General features: G+C 38.4%; 1 protein-coding gene across 2 annotated transcripts in view; it reads left to right on the plus strand.

Moving 5' to 3' along the window:
- The window catches only part of CORIN (corin, serine peptidase), a 117,547-nt gene that overhangs the window by 45,802 nt on the left and 50,533 nt on the right, over positions 1 to 21,212 (plus strand). For both annotated transcript variants that reach the window (XM_063157338.1, XM_063157339.1), the window contains exon 5: positions 13,443 to 13,624. In XM_063157338.1, coding sequence (XP_063013408.1) covers positions 13,443 to 13,624 — 182 coding nt within the window. The remainder of the gene's footprint in view (positions 1 to 13,442; positions 13,625 to 21,212) is intronic.

Consider the following 21,212-nt stretch of genomic DNA (forward strand, 5'->3'; position numbering starts at 1 on the left):
AATGAGACCAGTGGTGTGGTTATTTCCTTTTTCCTGTTTTTGTGAACTTCACTTGAAACTTATCCATGTTCTTTGTTTCTCCTGCTGACAGTAAAATTAATTATCTTTTATCACATTTATAACAGCTAAACTTAGTAAAATAACGAGATGTTATTAAAAACCTACATTTTAGAGTTAATTGAGTTTTTTGAAGTGTTTAGGAGAAAAAGCTGACTGATCACATGGATCTTGTTTACACAGCTAATGAGAATTTTTGTTTTAAGTCTTTGAACAGGAAGCTATCAGCATACATTTGGGTTAATATCTATTACACAAAGTCCACAATGGGTTTAATTGTGTATGAACGATGTGTGGATATGTATGAGTTTGTATAGGCAATCCTCCACTGGCATGCTTCAATTTTGTTTTAATCCACTTGATTTTGGCAACAAAAGCAGGTATATATGCCAAGACAAAACAGCAGCTGCTAGGACCTCTGAATGAACAATCCCATAGGTAGTCTGTGACCCAGCTTTTATGCTGTCTTTTTATAGTGAACCTGTGTGGAGATGTCAAATTATAGATGCAGAGGGAACTTTGCCATTCTGCAGTTTTAAGAAATGTTCAAATTTTACACATTTATGAAGTTAGCTTCAGAGTAATTTTTGAAGAAAAGGTATTGAGAAACCCTCTTGGAAGGACATTTAGAATCCTCTCTCATAAACCTATCAGAGGTGCTTTCATTGAAATTGGTGGTATTTCCTTTTAAACATTAAGCTACTGCACTGCTGGCAATCACTTTCCAGTTCTCCAAGGAATAAGGTGGGACAGTTTTCTCCTACCACCGTGTTGTCTCTTCGTGTTTTTCTCATGACTTCATCTGGTGTAGTTCTTGCCATGATCCAGGCACGTGGAGTAGAGACTTCTTTCAGATGCTTATAAGTGGCTACCAGTTGTTTCTTGGGTTTTGCAGTCCCGTCTTTCACATCCTGTGCAAGTTGCTCTTAATCCACTTCCTTTTTAATGGCGCCTCTTTAGCCTAAGGAATTTAACATGACCCACAAAGGCTATTCCAGCTGTAGTTCTGGCAGTAGTTGTTTGCCAAGGAGATACAGAAGTTTAGAATTGAATTTAGAATTCAATTCACAATAAAGCAGAGGTGATGTTCAGTGGATGAAGTGGTTTATACATAGAATGTTTGAAATCACGTCGTTTGTTTCAAATGTTGCCATGACTTGGCTTGCGGCCCTTCAGAATCCAGCAGACGAATTGTGTGACAAAAACAAACCCACACTGTTGTAAAATCTGTCTTTGGATATAACAGAGTCATAATCCGGTCTTCAGTTTTTAAATCTTCAGTTTTTAAATCTAAATTTTTAAGTCTGTTTAAGTGCAGTTGTGACTTGAACCACAAAACCTTGGAGGTCCAGCTAATGAAAAACATGTATAGTCAAATCCTGTCAAAAAGGAACACAAAAATTAGAGTGTAATAGTGTTGCAAATGCTTGCCCACATAAATAGTGTTCTCTGTCTGCTAGTTTTTGGGGTTTTTTTTGTGTCTTGTTATTGCTGATTTAAAGCATCCTCCCAAGGGAATTGATGTGTTATTGTTCAGCAGAAAAACTGAGGAATACACAGGGTCTGTGTTACTTGAAAAAGCCCAGAACACCAAAAAATGAATAATTTTTTATTAATGTTGTCCTTTCTAGCAGTTAATAAGCTTCCAATAGATGTAATTTAACCACTATTACTGCGCCTGAGTGGGTCACAGCTGGTGATAGAGAGACGGTGAATCTTGTTTCTTGAATCAGAAGGCTTGATTTATTAAAATATTATATATAATACATTACTACTATACTAATAGAATATAGAGAGAGGTTTGCAGAGCAGCTAGGCTAGGCTAAGAATAGAAAGAAAGAATCTATAACAAAGTTGTGGCCAAGGACTCAGTCCCCTGGCTTGCACTGGTGATTGGGCCTTAATTATAAACATAGGAAATGAGCCAATCAAGGTGTCCCTGTTGCATTCCACAGCAGCTGATAATAATTGTTTACCGTGTCTTCTGAAGCCTCTGGCCTCCAGAAGACGCAGAAATCTGAAAGAAAGGATTTCTGTGGAGAAATGTCTGCGACAAACCACTTGTTATAATAATGATTTTATGGTGTAATTTTTTGATAAGCAGAATGTTGAGGATAGAGTTGCTAATGGCAGATAGTCAATGTGTTGTGAGAAACATTTTGTAAGGCTTTATGCAATGTCAGTACTCAATGTCGGCTCCAGTCTACCATCAAATTGATAGCACACTAATTCAAGGTGAAGTAGAACTAATTTACAGCAACGAGAAAGTGACATGGTTGGGACGTGTAATGCATTGGGGAGAGTTTCAAACTAGCAAAACTGTCTGTTTAATGTAACAGTAAAATAGCACTAGATAGTTCCTGTGTACTTCTGAAAGTGTTTATGTGCAGTAAGAGATGTCATATGCAAAGCCATGATTGAAAACATGTTTCAGTGATGAAAATTCAGTGTTTCAGACATGAATTTCTAAATGTAAGGAGACAGTGAATAAAATCAGGGTGACTTGAAATGGAAAATTGAATAGGTAATAAATAGATACATGGATCAAAACAAATCTACAATATGCGGATAACAGAAAGTGATGAAATATTTGCGCAGAAAAAGAATCAAGAAGTAAATAAATCCTCAAGCCCCAATTTGTGCTCTAAGGAAAGATAATTTTTCAAAAACCAAAATTTTATTTCTGCTGTCCTATGAGTATAACATGTTCTTCTTGAGACATGAGTGAGACTTTTAGTCTGTGTAACTGTTGAGGCTTGGCTGCTATGGGTGAGCCTAAACGTTCCCAATAGCTCAGGGTGGTACTGGATCTAGGTATGGAGCCTTAAGATAACTCTGTGATGCCAGTTCTTTTACACAGGTGCAGTGTCAGGAAGGACAAACCAGGGACAAAATATAGGGGAAAAGGACGGAGAGGATGCTCGAAAGAATGTGTTTTTCACATTCAGAGAACTGTCCCTTCCCTGCTGACAAACTGTTTAGAATTACTGGTATGAATAATTTATCAATAAGTCATCATAAAGAAAGAGGGGATTAACTCAGAAATTAATTAAAAAATAAAAAGTTAGAAAAGCAATACGGAAATATAGACATTGGCATCCTGCATTGACCAGAATTATGTGTGTGATCCAGTGTGTGTGAAGCCAGCCTTTGCCGTAGCAGGCAGCATCAAAACTTTGTGCAGTGTTTCACCCTCCCCACTGATGTAACTTCAAATGTGTGTGTGATGGATGCACCAGAGTTAAAAGGCTATCATATAGAGAAACACTTTTGAGAACAGTCTGGGCATGGAAATATCTGCTTGAAACTATTTTTCACAATGCTGCACAGAGAAGTTAAGGGAAGGAGGCAGAAAGGAAAATCAGGAGGGCTGGTTATTTTATTAATGAATATGTTATTGATTGATTTCCTTTAGCCCTGTTGTTGCAATGATTTTATGTGTGTATTATCTGTTATAAGCTGTGGTTTATGGTTCCTAAGTTGGTATATTAACTAGAGATCATAAGTCAGTCTTCTGCACATGCAATATATTATTAATAATAATATATCATTTCTTATAAATAAATAATGATCATTTATGTAGCTTAAATAACTTTTACAAATACTCTTAAAATTAGCATGGCTTTTTGTTAATGTCTGTTTGCTAATTTAGAAAATGCTTTTTCACAGAATAAAATTTGTTTAATTTAATAAATTGCAATAGTTGTAGGGTAGAAACTTTAGGTGAAACATTGCATTTTCATAAACATTGCAGGAGCATTAACACTGATCTTCCTGTTTTACTGGTGTAAATCTGGGCTCACAACCAGAAACATACAGATGAGGTAACAATTTATCTTAGTATGGTAGATAGAACTCTTCTGCTAGATATGAGTACACCCTATTGTGCAGCAATTAGTAAAGAAAATGGTTTCAGATTAAAGTGTGGTTAAAGAATTCTTGAAAAGTTCCTATGCTTTTCAGCTCATTTTAAACGTCTTTTAGTGCCCATCATATTAATAAATAGCTTGTAAACTATCTGCACTCAAACCCTATTGAGGGTTCAGTTAGTGAGACATGCTTACCTCACAAGTCTGTTTCTGTCAGAAGTTATTGTTGCCCTGTTGGAGACTCCAGAGGAAAGCACCAGGCTCTCAGGCTGAGCAGGGCAGTCAAACTAGAATCACAAGGTTACGCAGGTGGGCAGGAGAGAAACTTCTGGAACTCTTCTGGTTCACATCAGGATGAGCATTAAAGATGAATGAAACTCCTCAGGGCCACTTTCAGTTGGGTTTTGAGGATCTCTGAGGGTGAAGGTTTCACAACCCTTCTGGAGAACATGTTCCAGATTACTGTTTCACAATAGATATTGCTATATAAAAGGCTAGTGGTGCTGAAAGATTCAGTATTATCCTATTCTCCTGCTTGTTATTCCTCATCTCAGGACATGTTTTTCCATGTCCTGTCAAGAGTATTTAGTCAGCTCCATGATAGATTGGATTTGGAAACTGATCTGAATTAAATTAGGAGTGACCGATGCTATCCATTGTATAACAGCATGAAGTGCCGTGCTGGCACAAAGAATTAGGGAAGAGAGGTGGGGAGAGGTTTTGTAGCAGGCTGATGGGGGGTAGAACAGCTTCCTTAAATTGATGAGATCTGCTTCTGACAGATTTGTTTGTGAAACAATTTTAATGTGAACTTGAAGCAGCATGATAATGGCTTACAATGATTTTCTACTTGATAGAGAAGATCCTTGAATGTCGATGAGTAAGAAGTGTGTCTGATTCTTTAGGATTCCCGATAAGATGCAGCTCAGAAAATTTTAACTTGTTTTCATTCTTGAGGTCTTCCTTTTTGGCCATGCTCTGAAGTGCACAGGGAAACATGAGTTCTGGAAAACTGCATGAAATTAAGGGTACCTCTCACAATCATCTGTGGAAATGGAAGGCAGTTCTTTAGGTACAGTATTGTTTTGGGTGTATTTATTATCCTGAAGATACAAATACTTAGAGCAGCTGTGCAATGCGTGATTTACTTCCAGTTAGTCCAGTATTCCTGTAGCAGTACAGTGATTGAAATACTGGTGTGTAATACACAGGACTTCAGTTTCACTGTGCCAGCTTCTCTTTCCCAAGTGTGAATTCTGTTTGCTGAAATCAAAAGATCTTGTAACCTGGATTTTCAGGCATTTTTGGAGTTTGTTTTGTTTTTTAAATGAAATTTCTATAGAGTAAACTAAATAAACGGTGTGTTCATAATTTACATAATAAATACTAGGCAAGATTTTCAGAAATTTGACTTCATTTAGGAGTCATTTGGCAGATAGTACAATATTGTAAAAATAGCTGATATTTGTAGCAATATTCTTAATAATACTTATTTCAACTGATTCATGGGTGAACTAAAGCTCTAATTAATGAATTTAGTGCCTCTCATCTATTTTCACTGTTGTCTTTGAATCAATGATGGGATCAGTAAGAGAAATCTGGAAGGGCTCATTGCTGTAGTCAGAACAGATCATCCCAACTGATTATGGTCATTGTACAAACACAGTGAAAATTTTTGATAGATTTTTTTCTTTTCAATGCTACATTGCAATATTTATGCTTTGGCTGTACAGTGTATGCTTTAGGAGTTTCTGATTGTTAGAGTATTACCAGCTCAACTTGTGATATCTTGTGCTGTCGTGGAAAGTGACTGAGGAGTCAGGGGATTTCTGAATTTGTTCCTTGCTGGTTCACGGAATCATACAATATCCTGGATTGGAAGATACCCACAAGGATCATCAAAGTCCAGCTCCTGGCCCTGCACAGGAACATCTCCAAGGGTCACACACGTGCCTGAGAGAATTATCCAAGTGCTTCTTGAACATTGTCAGGCTGGTGCAGTGACCACTTCCCTAGGGAGCCTGTTCCAGTGCCCAAACATCCTCTGGGGCAAGAACTTTTTCCTGATACCCAACCTAAACCTCCCCTGACTCAACTTCATGCTGTTTCCTCGAGTCCTGTCACTGGTCCCAAACTTGAAGAGATCAGTGTCTGCCCCTCCACTTCCCCTCATGAGGAAGTTGCAGATTATGGTGAGGTCTCCTCCTCTTAGTCTTCTCGTCTCCAAGCTGAACAGACCAAGCGTCCTCAGTCTCTTCTCATATGGGTTCCCCTCTAGACCCTTCATCATCTTTATTGGCCTCCTTTGGATGCTCTTTAATAGTTTAATATCTGTCTTACCAGAACTGCCCCCAGGACTTGAGGTGAGGCTGCCCCAGTGCAGAGCAGAGTGGGACAATCCCCTCCTTTGCCCAGCTAATGATGCTGTGCCTGATGCATCCTAGGACAGGGTTGTCCATCCTGGCTGCCAGGGCACTGCTGACTCAGATGTGACTCCTTATTTTGGTCAAAATAGTTTATCTGGGTTTTGTCTACAAAATAAATTATTGCGCTGACAAAAAATTCTGACTTGCATTGTAGAGACTGTATGTGTCCATTCTTAAGGATATCAACACAGTTTGGCCAGATGTTCTGAAAAGCATTTCTAAGCCTGAAAGAGATGTTAAAATAACAGCAGTTGATGTAGAAGATGTAAAATTCAACAGCAGCCGCTGCTTCCTTTGCTCATTTTTGGATAGATAAGAAGAGTCTTTTTTATCTAATGGTATATTTGGATTTGTTCTCAGTTCCACTTTCAGTGGAATCAGGAATTTATATTTCCCCCCTGTCTGAACAGCTTTCACAGTTCTGTGTGAGCTATTTGTTAGGTATGGTACTCTTGGATAGCAGATGTGTTCTAAGACTTTTGCAAGTATAACACTTTAGCTGTCTCTTTCCTGTTGCCATAAGATATGGCAACTATTAAGGAGTAGTTAATTTGAACTGTCATTCTTAGTGAAAAAAAATCTGTGTGGGCCCACGGAAGAGATTCCAGTCCAGCTTTTTTAATCAGATTTGGTTTTGCCACTTTTCTGTTCTCATGGCCTTTAAACAGATTGTTCTTCCATGCTGCAGGCAATCCATTCAGTATCTCCATCTTTTTCATTCTCATTGTGTAACCCAGGCTTTTTTCAGTCTCTTGGAAAGGGCACTCCTCTTGTGGTTCATCTGTAGTTGCCAAGCTTCATGACTGTAAATGGGGTATTCATGGGTGTATGAGTTAGAAGTGACCTTCTGCACTATCTTAATAAATCCTTAAATCCTTATGCTGAGTCCGTGGAGGGCAGATGAGTGGACACTTAACCTGCAGTTCAGCCAGTTCATGCCCGGCCTTAATCTTGTCTAAGCAGCTCTAACCATTATTCAGGCTCCCACCCCGGGAAACTGAGCTGCTGTGCCTTTTACCATGTTCACCTCTGAGGCCTTTTTTTTCCTTTAAGATGTTCCATGTTTCTCAGAGTATGAGCCCTATACTTTTACAGGTAATTTTGCATCTTTGTACTTACACACATGAACCTCTTTTGAGAACACTATGTGCATTTAAGCTAAAAACTAGGTGGGAGGTAGTACTTTGCTTTTAGTTTTGCAAAGTCTTACATGGAATTGAGATGCCATCTTTCAGAGCTGCTATATGGATTCAATACATTTTTGTCAAGTGAAATAAATACAAAAATCCAAAATAATCTTGCTTTCTTTTCAGATTTTATTATGTAAAGAAGCAGATTTCCGATTTAAACCCCTATCTAAGAGACAAAATAGAAATTCAAACTTTCAAATGAACTTGAAAGTTAGACATGAAAACCAAACAAGAAAAGATAAAAATACATATTTTTATATTTTTCTTGACTATGTGAAACATTAGCAACCAATTTGTTTAAAAATCCATGAATCAAGAAGTGATATTGAGAGGTTTATGAGTTTATCTGATAAAACTGTCAGTGACTGTGCTGCTCTCCATATTGAAGTACTTGTGAGAGGGCACTGAGAACGATTTCACAAGAATGGTCACTGTAGAAAACTGTAATCCTGGGTGTGTGTGTTTGTTCTGTTGTAGAAACTTCTTTTTCTGACATTTATATTTTCTGAAAGTCATTATTGTTAGAATATCATGAAAAGTATTAAAGACAGTTAGAACACACAAAGGCTGGTGTGTGGGCTAATCACTCCAAGTTGTTTGATTTCAGGGCGGTAGCAATAAAGAGTGACCTCAGTTTTCTTCTTCCCATTATTTCATGATGTTTCAGTTTGTCCTTGCCCTCATCCTCCCTGCTCCAGCAATCTCTCACAATTGTATTACCAGTTCATTTATTTTGCCTCAGGCCTGAGATCTGTCACCATTCTTAGCATGGGTGCTTGTGTATGAATGATACAACAAAATATCCTGCAGTTGTTTTTAACTTGTCTCAGTACCTGAATACAGCTTATTGTGTGGCCACAGAAAAAGTTATCCTGAAACAACTGAAGGGATGAAGCTGGGGAAAGAACAGTAATGAGAACCAGCAGAAAATGTTCATCAGTCTGCCTGCAGTCAGGTTGTCTAATGAGCCACAAATGTGACCTTTAGCAATGCAGCCAACAGTTGTGTGTTCTCAGAGTGATCTTTGTGCTGCATTTCAGCTCTGGCATAACAACTTGGTTTTAAGCCTTTTGCAAATCATTTACCTTCTATTGTTTTAACCTGTAAAATTGCAATAATTAATTTCTCAACAGGGCATGTCTATAGCAGTGCTTTTACCAGTGGAGATACTATTGTGAAGACACAAAGAAATACCACAGATAATATTGAGCACTAGATATATTATTGTGTTTACCAGGTTGCATGAGGAGCTTCTGCAGGATGGTTAATTGTTGATGTTATTTAATTTAATGCTTTTTTCAGCTCTAGCAATTTCTACTTCTCCCTCTCATGACATCTTATTCCTTCTTTCCATGTATCCTTTTGGAGGACCCAATCAATTGCTTCTATTTTTTTGGTCACATTACTCTTCAATTGAATGAGTTATTTGACCTCTTATTTACAGCCTAAAACCAGCTCTTACAAGCAGCAAAACTGAAAGTAGCACGGAACCAGATCCAGTCTTTTGGGAACTAAGCTGCATACAGTGCTGCTGCTTCCAGAAAAGACATGCCCTCAGTGTCTCCTGAGGTTGGGAGTCAGACTCTTTACCTAGCTTGAATCTTGAGCTAACCTTAGAAAATGTGGTCAATTCTGAAGCAAGAGGAAAACAATCACCATGAGGATCTTCCCTCTCCTTACAGCTTCTTGGAGTATTATTTCTTTGATAACTTCTAGTACTTAAAACACTAAGAAACAGAGTCTGCTGAGGACCCCTGAGCACATTGTAATGTGATTGCAAAGAAGAGAAGGAGTAAATTCTGAAAAAAAAATAATCTAAAAATGTAAAAGATCTCTGAGTTCTAAGGAGCAGGTCCCTGTAGGATTATAATTAGGCAATCTGAGTTCCAGTGTAAGTGAACGCTTGGTGATTGTCATGACAAGGAGGTCAGATATTCTGCTTTCAGACAGTGTTTAACCTCTTTGGAAACTTAAAATCACTTAATAGAGTATATACTGTATTGAATATATGTGCTTCAATGAGTATTTAGTACGAAATTTCTGATAGACAGCTTCTTCAATGATACATTATGCAAATTTAAAGCCCTTATATATTCCCTCTACCTTTAATATGCTTTTTAATAAGCTGTAAAGAAGATTTCTAATTTTTTTTTTGTTCCCTACATTTCTTAATTTTGGCATTTCTATGCAGCTGAATTTACTCAATTGTGGGTTTTGGGTCTGGGGAAACCAACCACAGAGATAAAAATATGTCGTATTTTCTTTCTTTCAACTAACTCCAATTTCAGGAGCTTTTCTATTAATATCCTGAAGAGCAGAATCACATGCTAGTATGTTGCAACCTGCTTCTATGCCTGCCACTGGTGCCAAATCAATTATGGTAGGATTGCCATAGACCTGCCAGTTTATTTTAAAAATGATTAGTCTCTGAGTAGCTGTAAATAAGACTAATCAAGATAAAGACTATTAATAATATTTTCATCCTCCAGCAAAGTAAGCAATAAGTCCATAATAAACTTGATCACTATCCAGAAATATTTAATTTATGGACCACACATGACTCAGCATTGAAACTGGGCCAAATATTGCAGCAATCACTTGATAATCCCATGTTTTCTGTTTTGTCACAGCTTCTCTAGGGGCTAAAAATTCTGCTTGGTTATTTGATCACCACGTAGTTGTCTTTTAGAAGACTGGTAATTTCCAAATTATTACTGTTCTGTGCATGACTGTGGTAGGTTGACCCTGGCTGGTCACCAGGTGTTCTCCAAAGCTGCTCTGTTATTCCCCTCCTCAGCTGGCTTGGGAATGTAGAACGGATTGAGATGTGGACAAGGAGAGATCTCCCAGCAGCTACTGTCATAGGCAGACTTGACGTGGGGAAAGGAATTTAATTCACTGCCAATCAAATCAGAGCAAGGCAATGAGAAAAGTAACCCCAAATCTTAAAATAACTTCCTCACAGCCTTCTCTTCTTCCTGTCTTTAAATTTGGTCATGAATTCTCTACTTCCTGTCCCCTCAGAGGTGCAGGGGATGGCAAGTGTGGCCTGTGGTCAGTTCATCACACATTGTCACTGTCACTCCTTCCTTCTCAGGAGAAGGACTCCTCACACACTTCCTTTTCTCCACCTATGGGGTCCCTCCTATGGGGAACACAGCCCTCCAGGAACTTCTCCATTGTGAGTCCTTGCCATGGGCTACGTTCTTCATGGACTGCTGCAGTGTGGGTCCCTCCCACAGTGTGCAGTCCTTCAGGAACTTCAGGCTGCTCCAGTGTTGGTTCACCAAAGGGTCCCAGGTTCTGCCAGCAAACTGCTCCAGTGTGGGGTCCCTGAGGGTCACAGCTTCCTTTGGGCATCCACCTATTCCAGAGTGGAGTCATCCAGGGACTGCACATTCTGCCCCACCTGCTGCACTGACCTTGGTATCTAGAGTTGCTTCCCTCCCATATTTTCACTCCTTTCTCCTGGCTGCACTTGCCTTGTGCAGATTTTTTTCCCTGCCTCCTTAAATATTGCAGAGGTACAGCAGCAATCAGTGATGGGCTCAGCTTTGGCCAGTGGTGGGTCTGTCTGTCATCTGACTGGAGTTGGGTCTGTCAGACACAGGAGAAGTTTCTGGCAGCTTCTTACAGGAGCCACCCCTGTGTCCCTCCCACTACAAGAACCTTGCCATGCAAATCCAGTACCATATAAATAAAAGAGGTGAACTTTTTGTATTTTTGGGATTTTTCCTCATACAGATGTAAAGAATTCAATGTGCAGATAGATATTCTGAAAAAAAAATACATTTTTAGAAGCTTTTTAACAATTATGCGTAAGTATAACTCTGCATAGTTATATTTTAATATAGCTTTTTAATATTATTTTTTTAAGTTTTGATTTAAATGAATGTTCAGTATGTTGAAAGACCTTTGAAAACAAGGAACCATATAGATGGAAGTTTTCTGTAGTTACATTTGAAGATATTGACATACACATGCTACTATTGCCTGGTTGTTAAATGTCAGGCTATAGCTGAGGTGTGGTGCTTTAAAAGTTAATGATTTAGGTGTGGGTCAGGAAAAACAGAGATCATATCAAATACTCCAGACTTGTATGAAACTTTGTCTGAGAGTCCTCAAGAACTCTTTATGCTTTATTTATTTATTTGTTTGGGATTTTTTGCAAATACCATTCCCATTGGTAGAAATCATGTGTACAGACTGGTTTTAACTGTGATTAGTAGATCTCTGTCAGAGACCTGTTAAATTCAAGTAATGTCCCTACTGACATTTTTTTTTGAGAACAAAAAATATACTGAGCAAAATGTAATGCCTTCAGATTACTGCTTGTGATCATCAGGTATGCTCCATTGCACCAGTAAATGAGGTAGACTCACTGCTTACAATGCTTTTCACGCTAATACAGTTTGTAGCATATTTTTTTTGTTTTGTAAAAAATGAACAGAAAGTTAAATTAAGCATATCAGATTGAATAAAATACAGGGTTATCACCAACAAGTCAAATCAATACTCCATTTTAGTTTTGTGACATCTTATTTCTTACAGATATTTTGGAACTCAAGTGCATTCTGTAGTAAGTAGCAGCATTTCTTTTGGCATTTTTCTGTACTAGGGAACCTCTGTCAAACCAGAAGTGTTATTAGTATATTAGCCAAGAAGGAAAAGCTTAAAAATGTCTGGAGACAGTCACTTGCCCTATCAAATCCCCTTTATTTAAGGAGTTTCTCAGGCTCCAGATAGGAGGCAGTAATGGCTGCTGAAGAGCCCTTGTGCCCTTTCTTTCTCTGCATATTGAAGAGGTTCTGCAAAAAGAAGAAGAGTATTTCAGAACATCTTTATCGGAAGAGTCTTTACAAGTCAGAGAAACTTAGTTTGCAAGTACAATGTGCAGAACTAATAAGTGGCAGCTCTTCTGTCCTCAGATGAAACCATTCTTGGTTTTGTACACAGCATATAGGTGATCTTTGGTGCAAACATTTTCCGTCTTTCAACAGATCACAATAAAAAATCTGGTGGTGAGAAGGGCTATTTTAGAATATATATGGTTTTTACAGGCAACAATAATCTGCCATCCTGGAAGCTGCAAGAGACAATTTTAGAGATAAATTCCTTGATTTGATTCTGAGATAAGTTCAGTACTGCAGCATGTGAAGTGCAAAACTTGTGTAAAACTCTGAAGCATTACTTGGAGAATGTATCTCTAAAAACGCCCTTTTAAAAAAAGTGGTTCCAGCCAGAGTATGTAAAGAACTCAGTAACAGCACTGGCAGCACACTTGTCTTTCTAGATACTAAGCAGAGAAAGGCAACCGTACTGACTTCCAAATACTTATGCAAGTGAATATTGCTTTACATCAAACTCTTAGTTAACATTCTGGTGAGGCAGCTCTGGCAGCTTTTAAATTTCTTTCTTATGGTTTCTGCCATGTCACACAGTTGCTAAAAATGTACCATGTTATTCTCTGTTACTGTAAAATGAAACACTAAGTTGGTAAATTTTTGGGTACTGTAAACTTCTTCAGTTCAGGCCACTTCCTTGTGACTGAATATGGAATTCTAGCCATGGTTTTGAGATGGGCAGATACAACTGAGAGTCACATGTAAAGAGAAAGATGTCTGTGGTGTACCAGGAAAAGATTCTTCTGTGGCATTGTGAATGGTTATTAATAAAGCAAAACTTGATTTGCTAAAGCCTAAGAGGTTCTGCAGTCATTTAAACATAAACCGCAAAAATGTTGGGTCGAAAATTTAATCACTGTAAGGGTATGGGTGTAGCCCTGTAGAGCACAAGATTTGTCAAAAGCATTTATTATTACTTTTTGCACTTTCTAAAAAGTTCTCACATACTGCTAAAGTAATAATAATTTTTAATTTTGCTCTGTTTCTTGTCTTTAGTCGAGGCCTCTTGCCCTGCAGGACATTTTGTGAGGCAGCAAAAGAAGGCTGTGAACCAGTCCTGGGTATGGTGAATGCTTCTTGGCCAGACTTCTTGAAGTGCTCTCAATTCCAGAACAAAACTGAGAATGACACCACTACAAGGGTATGCTTCTCACCACACCAAGAAAAAGGAAAGCAGTGTATGTTTCCATTCTTAACTGTTACACTGTGTTTATGGGTTTTCATTTAATAATTTATTTTCTTCCTATGTAGGAAAAGGTCTGGGGTGAAAGTATTATTTATTGTTCTATGTTCCGTCTTATTACTGTAGTAAAGTCTCGTTGTCAGTTGTTTATAGTTTGCAGTGCTTTAATTGTTCAGGCTGATTTTTTTCAAACTTGTGTTGATTTAAGGCCTTTTTATTTTACATCAAAAATTCTGAGCTGTTTCAAGGAAAGTAATATGACCTGTTTGTTGACTTTTTGTTTGCTAGCTCTAATAAATAGAAGTGTGTTATTTGCAATGGGAACCCGATACACAGGCCAAATTTCAAGTGTATCTCCTTTTTCTTTGCTGTAAAAATGAGCCCAAAACTGATCAAGAGGTAAACTTCTCAAAAAGCATGGTCTTTATATGCCCACACATAAAGTCATAGAATCATTTTTTATCTTGAAAAAGATATTAAAGGTCATCCAGTCCAGCTGTTAACTCAGCACTGCCAAATCCACCACTAAACCATGTCCCTAAGTGTCATGTCTATGCATCTTTTAGATACCTGCAGGGATGATGACAACACCACTTACCAGGGAGGCCTGTTCCCATGACTGGCCAGCCTTCCCATGAAGAAATGGGAAACCTCTGCTGGTTCTCCTCGAGGCTTTTTCCTCCTGTCGTATAGCTTGTTACTTGGAGGAAGACACTCACTGCCACCTTTATACAACCTCCTTCCTGGCAGTTGTAGAGAGTGATCAGGTCTCCCCTGAGCATTTTTTCCCCTAGGCCAAGTAAGCCCAGATCCCTCAGCACTCCTCCTAAGACTTGCGCTCTGTGGCCCCTTCCCCTGTTCTATTGCCCTTCTCTAGACATGCTCCAGCACCTCAATGTCTTTCTTGTACTGAGGGCCAAAACAAACACAGGATTCCAGCTGTGGCTTCACCAGTGCCAAGTACAGCAGGGGACAATCATTGCCCTGGTCCTGCTGTCCACACTGTTGCTGACACAGGCCAGGATGCCATTGGCCTGCTTGGCCACCTGGGCACTCAATGGCTCATGTTCAGCCAGCTGGCGACCAGCATTCTCTGGTCATTTTCCACTGAGCAGCTTTCCAGCCAGTCTCTAAAAACAAGACATTTCCATCTCCTCAGAGGTGCTGCTGTGTTCTCTAGATCCAGATCTAGAGGTGAGATCACAGCTGAGAGCAGTAAGCCTGACTTTTTCTCACTGACCCCACTGCTGGAGTTCCCTTGCTGGCATCTGAGACTTTGCTGTTGATAGGCATTCTGTGAGATGAAGAGACTGAGGCTTGTACAGTCTATCTTTGGCTTCTAGCTTTGCTAATGACTTCTGTGTGACAGTAAACAAGAAGAAATGGTATGATGAAAACTGTTTTTCAATTTTTTATTAAAAACCCCTGAGAATATATTCTTTAAATCTACCTTAAAAGGTCAGGGAAGTTTTAAATTGTTTCTTTGAATGTTTGTTAATGGTACAATTAAAATAGATGATGTATCCTGGGGTACCTCCTTGCAGTTCCTGAGTATACATAATGATACAGCCTAAAATTATTAGACCAAGTCCTTTACCAGCTGGATTCTCTCCAGCTCTAAAGGCAAATTTTTGAAGAGTTGTGAAGTAAAGGAGACTGTTGTCCATATCTGCCTTCATCTGTGGGACTTTTTGTACTGGCTGAGGTAGGGAAGGATCCTAAGGATTGTGTCTTGTTGAAGTTGAATGACTGCCACTTAAATTGAACGCTGTCCACAAATTTTTATTATAGAGTCCTGTGGTATTTTGTGCAAGTTGCTGTAGTGAAAGCTGCTGGGACCAGTGCATTAACTGTATGATAAAAATATATAATATGTATGCTGAAAAAAATAGATCTAATAGATCTCTCTAAATCAGAACATTAAGCAAGTAAATATAATATTTTTTTCTGTGCCTCAAATTCCTTATGTAAAGTGGGGCTAAAAGTGTCCTTTTAGCTCACAGAGTTGCTGTAACCATTGTTTGTTACAGCTGGTCAGAGTGTTCGAAAGCCCCACCAAATCTAGAGAGCTGAGCTTAGATTAAACCAGAAGAGATTTTGTCACTTATGAAACTTTCCAGTTTCAGAATAGCCTGTGGTAAAATAATATATTTACTATTGTTAGAGAAGGAGCTGTTAAGAATAGTGCCTGGTTAATTATTATTCCATAATCTGTATGGCAGGATTGGTATTCATCTGGTAGTGAACTGCAGAAATTATGGGTAAGTACACAGTGCTTTTTCTTACCAGGGGAAAAAATGTAGAGCCAGATGTGAGATTGGCTGCTCCTACCTGACAGACTGTGGAGATCCTTATTGTTCTACTTATTGTCAGTTCTGACATCTTGTTGTATAAAACAAAAGGGGTTTTTAAAATTGAATTTTTCATCGTGCATGATGATAGGAATGGTTTTCATGTGGAATGTGTGGAATGAGAGACTATGATTGAACTGTGTTCCAGGACCTGCAGGGAGCCTACAAGAAAGATGGAGACAGGCTATTTACAAAAACATGTGGTGACAGGACAAGGGGAAATGGCTTCAGACTGAGAGTAGGTTTAGATTAGATATTAGGAAGAAAATCTTTACTGTGGGGGTGGTGAGGCACTGCAACAGGTTGCTCAGAGAAGTTGTAGATGCGCCATCCCTGGAAGTGTTCAAGGCCAGGCTGGATGGGGCTCTGAGCAATCTGGTCTAGTGGAAGGTGTGACTTACTGTGGCAGAGGGGTTGGAATAAGATGATTTTTAAGGTCCCTTCCAACCCAAGCCCTTCTACCATTCTATGATTCTATGAATAAGGAGAATATTTTGACCTTTATTTTTATTTGAAAGAATGGTTCTAATGTGGTTCCTCTGTGACTGAAAAAGGTAAGAGTTTGGGTTCACTAGGCTGCTTATCCTACAGAAATAAACTGTATTGTTCTTGAATATTTGTTTTTGCAGTTTGTATATTTAAGAGAATTTACTTCTCTGACCACAGTAGAAACAAAAGCTGAGTCTGATTCTCTGTTCTAATCCCTTTTCATCTAGTGCTCAGCAAAAACTGCTTTTCACACTCCTCTCTGGGTTCAGTTCCTGGAAATGTCAAGAGCGTGTCCTTGGCTTATGACTGTTTATTTCTCAACTCTGTGGTTTCTTTTGGGGTTTGGTGCCTCCAGATTACATGCAGTGAATCCTTCCCTGCCCACATATGCCTTGCATATAATCTGTTTTGTGTGATGTACTTCTCTTTTGCATCTTTAGTTATATCTAATGTTTATCAAAATTAAGGTCTGACTGCTGTACATGCTTGTTTCACAGATTCTTGTACAGTGTCACCCAGTCACTCAATCCCAAACAAAATTTTCCCTTGTTTTCTCTTGCTTATTTTTGTCTGATTTTGGCTAAAAACTCCATATCCTCCACATTTTCTGAATTGAAGATTGTCACTCCAAAAAATCCTTGAATGCCATAGTTCCAAGCCCTGTTGGAGAAAATATGCTTGAGTCATGTTATAGTTAGAATCTAGAGCATTTATCCTGGGAACAGTTAACAGTTCTTCTAAAAAATGTTTATTGGTTAGAATAGGGATTTTCTTGAGGATACATACTGGTACATGTGTCATGGCTAATATTTATCTTTGTCTAAAATTTAGCTCCACAAGCATTGGAAATTGAGTGTACAATACCACTGTGGGGAATCTATTATGAAATGCATCCCTGATGTGAATACAGATGTACTGATTGTACTGGAAAATTCAAGCCATGCTATTATAGTAAGAACACCTGAATGTAAAATGTCTGAGTCATTCAGTCACTCTCTGAGTCACCGAGAAGAAGTTGCAGGTCTGAAGGCTGATATCCTTCATATTGGTACCTGTTTACACAAGTGAAATTCTCATTAGGTGAGAAAATCAGCTACCCTAATAATAGTTGTAAGAATTTGTATTTTGAGATTTAAGGTAGGTGGTTGAAGTGGTTTCACAAGTTTAATGAGCTATGAGCATGTAAGGGAGTGAGCAGGAGGCATTATCAGTAATTCACTCCACACGTGACCAATAATCCATTCTGGGGGGAAGAAATCCCAGAAACCTTCCTGAGGGCTGATACTCATATTCCTACTCACAGAAAAATTTCAGCTCTGCTTTAGTCTCTCTCTCAACTGACCCTGTTTACAATGTTATTTTATTAGCTTTGACCAGCCAACATAACGGTTGTTGTTAATACCATATCAGAAGAAAAACCAGTAGCTTGAATGAGAAGTGAAGCAACACAAAAATCTGACTTAGATTAACATGGAGCTCACAAAAGAGCCCTGAAGTTATTTTTCTGTTAATATGAATTGTAAAATGCTTTCAAAAGCAGCAGTGAATGTGACGCTTCTACTGTTTATACCACAAAACTATGTAAATTACAGTATAGAGTTATGAGACATTGTTCACTTCTGTATTTTTGCTAAAGAGACACTATGAATAATGTCTGTCTCTGTTAAAGAAGTGATGCGCCTGAACTGCACTTCATTGTGGCCTGAACTGCACTTCATTGTCATGAGATCTTGAGTTGGAAGGGACCCTAAAATCATCTTATTCCAACCCTCTACCATAGTAAGTCACACCTTCCACTAGACCAGGATGCTCAGAGCCCCATCCAGCCTGGCCTTGAACACTTCCAGGGATGGGGCATCCACAACTTCTCTGCACAACCTATCCAGTATCTCACCACCTTCACAGTAAAGATTTTCTTCCTAATATCTAATCTAAATCTACTCTCTTTCAGTTTGAAGCCTTTCCCCTTGTCCTATTATTACTTGTTCTTATAAAAAGTTCCTCTCCATCTTTCTTGTAGGGTCCCTGCAGGTATTGGAAGGCTGCAATTAGGTCACCCCTAGCTTCATTCAAGCTGGCATTGATTAATAGAATTATCTTTGAGGAAGAATTTGTGTAGAGAGTTCGAATCCCTTATTGCAACAAGTATTTATTTTTCAATAGGCAATATAATTATATACATCCGGTAGATAATTTTTCTGAGAAAAAGCCTTTAAAATCAGGCAGATACACTATCTTTCCTTGTTCCCTTGCATTTAGTTAATGCAGTGAAACTATGATTTGTGTATGTGTAACATTGATGCTGAACAGCTGCAAAACCAGCAATAGTGGAATAATTTTTTGAGGAAAACAAAATGTTTTTCAGGATTGTCATATTGTTTCATGTGAAGAAACACACACGGTTGCTTAAACTATTTCCCCCACCAAATCACTTTAATTCTGTAGATCCTGCATTATATTTTGTTGTTTTCTCTGGTTTTTATTCTCCTATTCTGCCTGTGTTCCTGTTTTTTTGCCTGTTTCTTTTCCAGCTTGGAGTTTATTATGTGGCCTTTTTAGGCCACATCACTTGAGGGAAAGAAAAAGGTATTTTGTCTTTTTTTTCCCACAGGATTTTGCATCCTAAGGAAATAGAGAAATGAACAATTACCTGGGGGTAAGGAGTTGCCAGCTTTTCTAATTCCATGATTGTGATCATAGTGTGATCAAAACTTTCTAGAATTGACAGCAACAAGATGCATACACTGTAGTGCTGGGTACATACATGGTAGAGGAAACAGGTGATGAAAATCTAAAAGTGAGAGAATACAGGAATTCCTCTGTGTTCCATTGTGCTGTTATGACTATACTGGGTAAAGAAAAAGTGCATCTGTTTTATAATTCTGACTCCAAAAGCTGAGGAAATCAAATGCCCAGAAAAGGAGAACAGGCCAAGACTATGTGGCAGTACTTTTCCAAATTCTTCTGCATTTTCCATCCAAGAATCCATGAGATTCAGGATTCTTCTGTAATTTGTGACCTGCCATAGATTTTTATTCAATTAATGTGTCCCTTTGTTACATGGGTCTGTGTACGTTTTAGCATCCATAGTATTGTGTTCCAGAATGTTACAGCTTGTCAGTGTATTGCATGAAGAGCACTGCCTTTGCTTGTTTTAATACCTCTTACTTCTTGCATAGCATAATGCAAGGTAGTAAATGTGGTCTCCTCTTTGCTTTGAAAAAAAAAATTGGCAGCACTTTCCATGGTCGTTTTCACAGTTGTGTAGAATGCTTTATCTATTGCTGTACCTTGAAATGCAACCAGATGTCAATCTGGTAAAATAATCTTTATTTCAGTCTGCTCTCTGCAGCTTTCCAAGGACCTTTCCATATAATCTTCTATAGATGACATTCCAGTAATCTAGTTGGAAAGTATAGCAAATAAATGGTCTTGCCTCCTTAAAGGCACTTTTGATAGTACACCAGACACAGGTGAAATTAAATACTTTTTACTGCCACTGGTGTTTAGTCCAGGATTTTGGAAGCTAATCTAGATTGTAAAGCTTTCTGGGTACGGACTAAAACAAGCAAGTTTCTCTATTAGCAAGGATTGCTTCCATTTTATTTGGGCTTATTTACATAACATTCTTCTTCAGGAGTTTGTGTGTGTGTGTATTTGCGTGATTTTATTATTAAATGTGTAAATTATTCACAGAGGTATCAGTAATTAACATTTCCCATCATATTTCTTTAGAATAACACCTTTGCCATTTGTAATAATTTTGAGTGGAATGGTCTGTGTTTTTCCTATTTCAGACATCTATTCCAGACATTATTACTTCTGCTGCTACTTTGTTTCTTATAGTACCAGGGTTTCTGAGTGTGTAGCCTGTGTTCAGTAAAGTCTTATAAATGGTTGCATACCTAAATCCACTAGGTTCCAGATCAAAATTTAGCATTCAAGAAAAGTGTTTGCTTTACAGCATTAGATAAGGCTTTTATAATTTCCATTAAAATCTGATCTTTGGAGGTGTGATGGAACGGTTTTCAGCCTGCTGAAAACTTCTTGCACAAGCTTGGTAGAAAGCAGAAATTCCATTAATTGGAGGTACTGTCCACAATGTCTGTACTCTCCTTGCCCTGAACCTGGACCAAACATATCCAGTCATTACCTATTAGAAGACTGCGAGAGGTGAGATTAAAATTTCTAAAGATTCCATCTGATTGCAGCTGGAAGCTAAAACTGAGAGATAAAGAAAACTAATTTCACTCTTCCTCTTGTTTTTTGTATAACATACAAGATAAACAGCAAAATGCTCACTTTAGGTGTGCAGAAATGGAGAAGTGGTTTGGGATAGGACCAGAACAAAACAGAGATGTATTAAGGAGGCAGAGTCAGGATGACTTATAAGTGCTTCAACACACTTTTTCATAGCCCAGAAATGAATATGGGACCCTGGAACCTTTTCTCTTTTGATCTGTAAGAAAAGTTATCTGATATTCCTGCTGTTAACTTCCATTCTCTCAGGCCGACTGGCATATTCACACAAAAGATAGGAGTCCATTACTCTTGCAGTCTTAGTACCAGTGAAGATCTTTCATGGAGATCTCCATCAAAGCAAATCAAGATGGTTCTTTTTGAGCTATTTATGCTCTTTTCCTTTTTAAACATGAAGGAAATTGTGTAAAAGCCAAGTTATAAGAACATAAGATTACCCGTCAGTTAAAGTTGCATCTCCAACCTCTAAGAGCCTTCCTTGTA

This window comes from Melospiza melodia, chromosome 5 (genome assembly GCF_035770615.1).
Source record: "Melospiza melodia melodia isolate bMelMel2 chromosome 5, bMelMel2.pri, whole genome shotgun sequence".
Taxonomy (NCBI): domain Eukaryota; kingdom Metazoa; phylum Chordata; class Aves; order Passeriformes; family Passerellidae; genus Melospiza; species Melospiza melodia.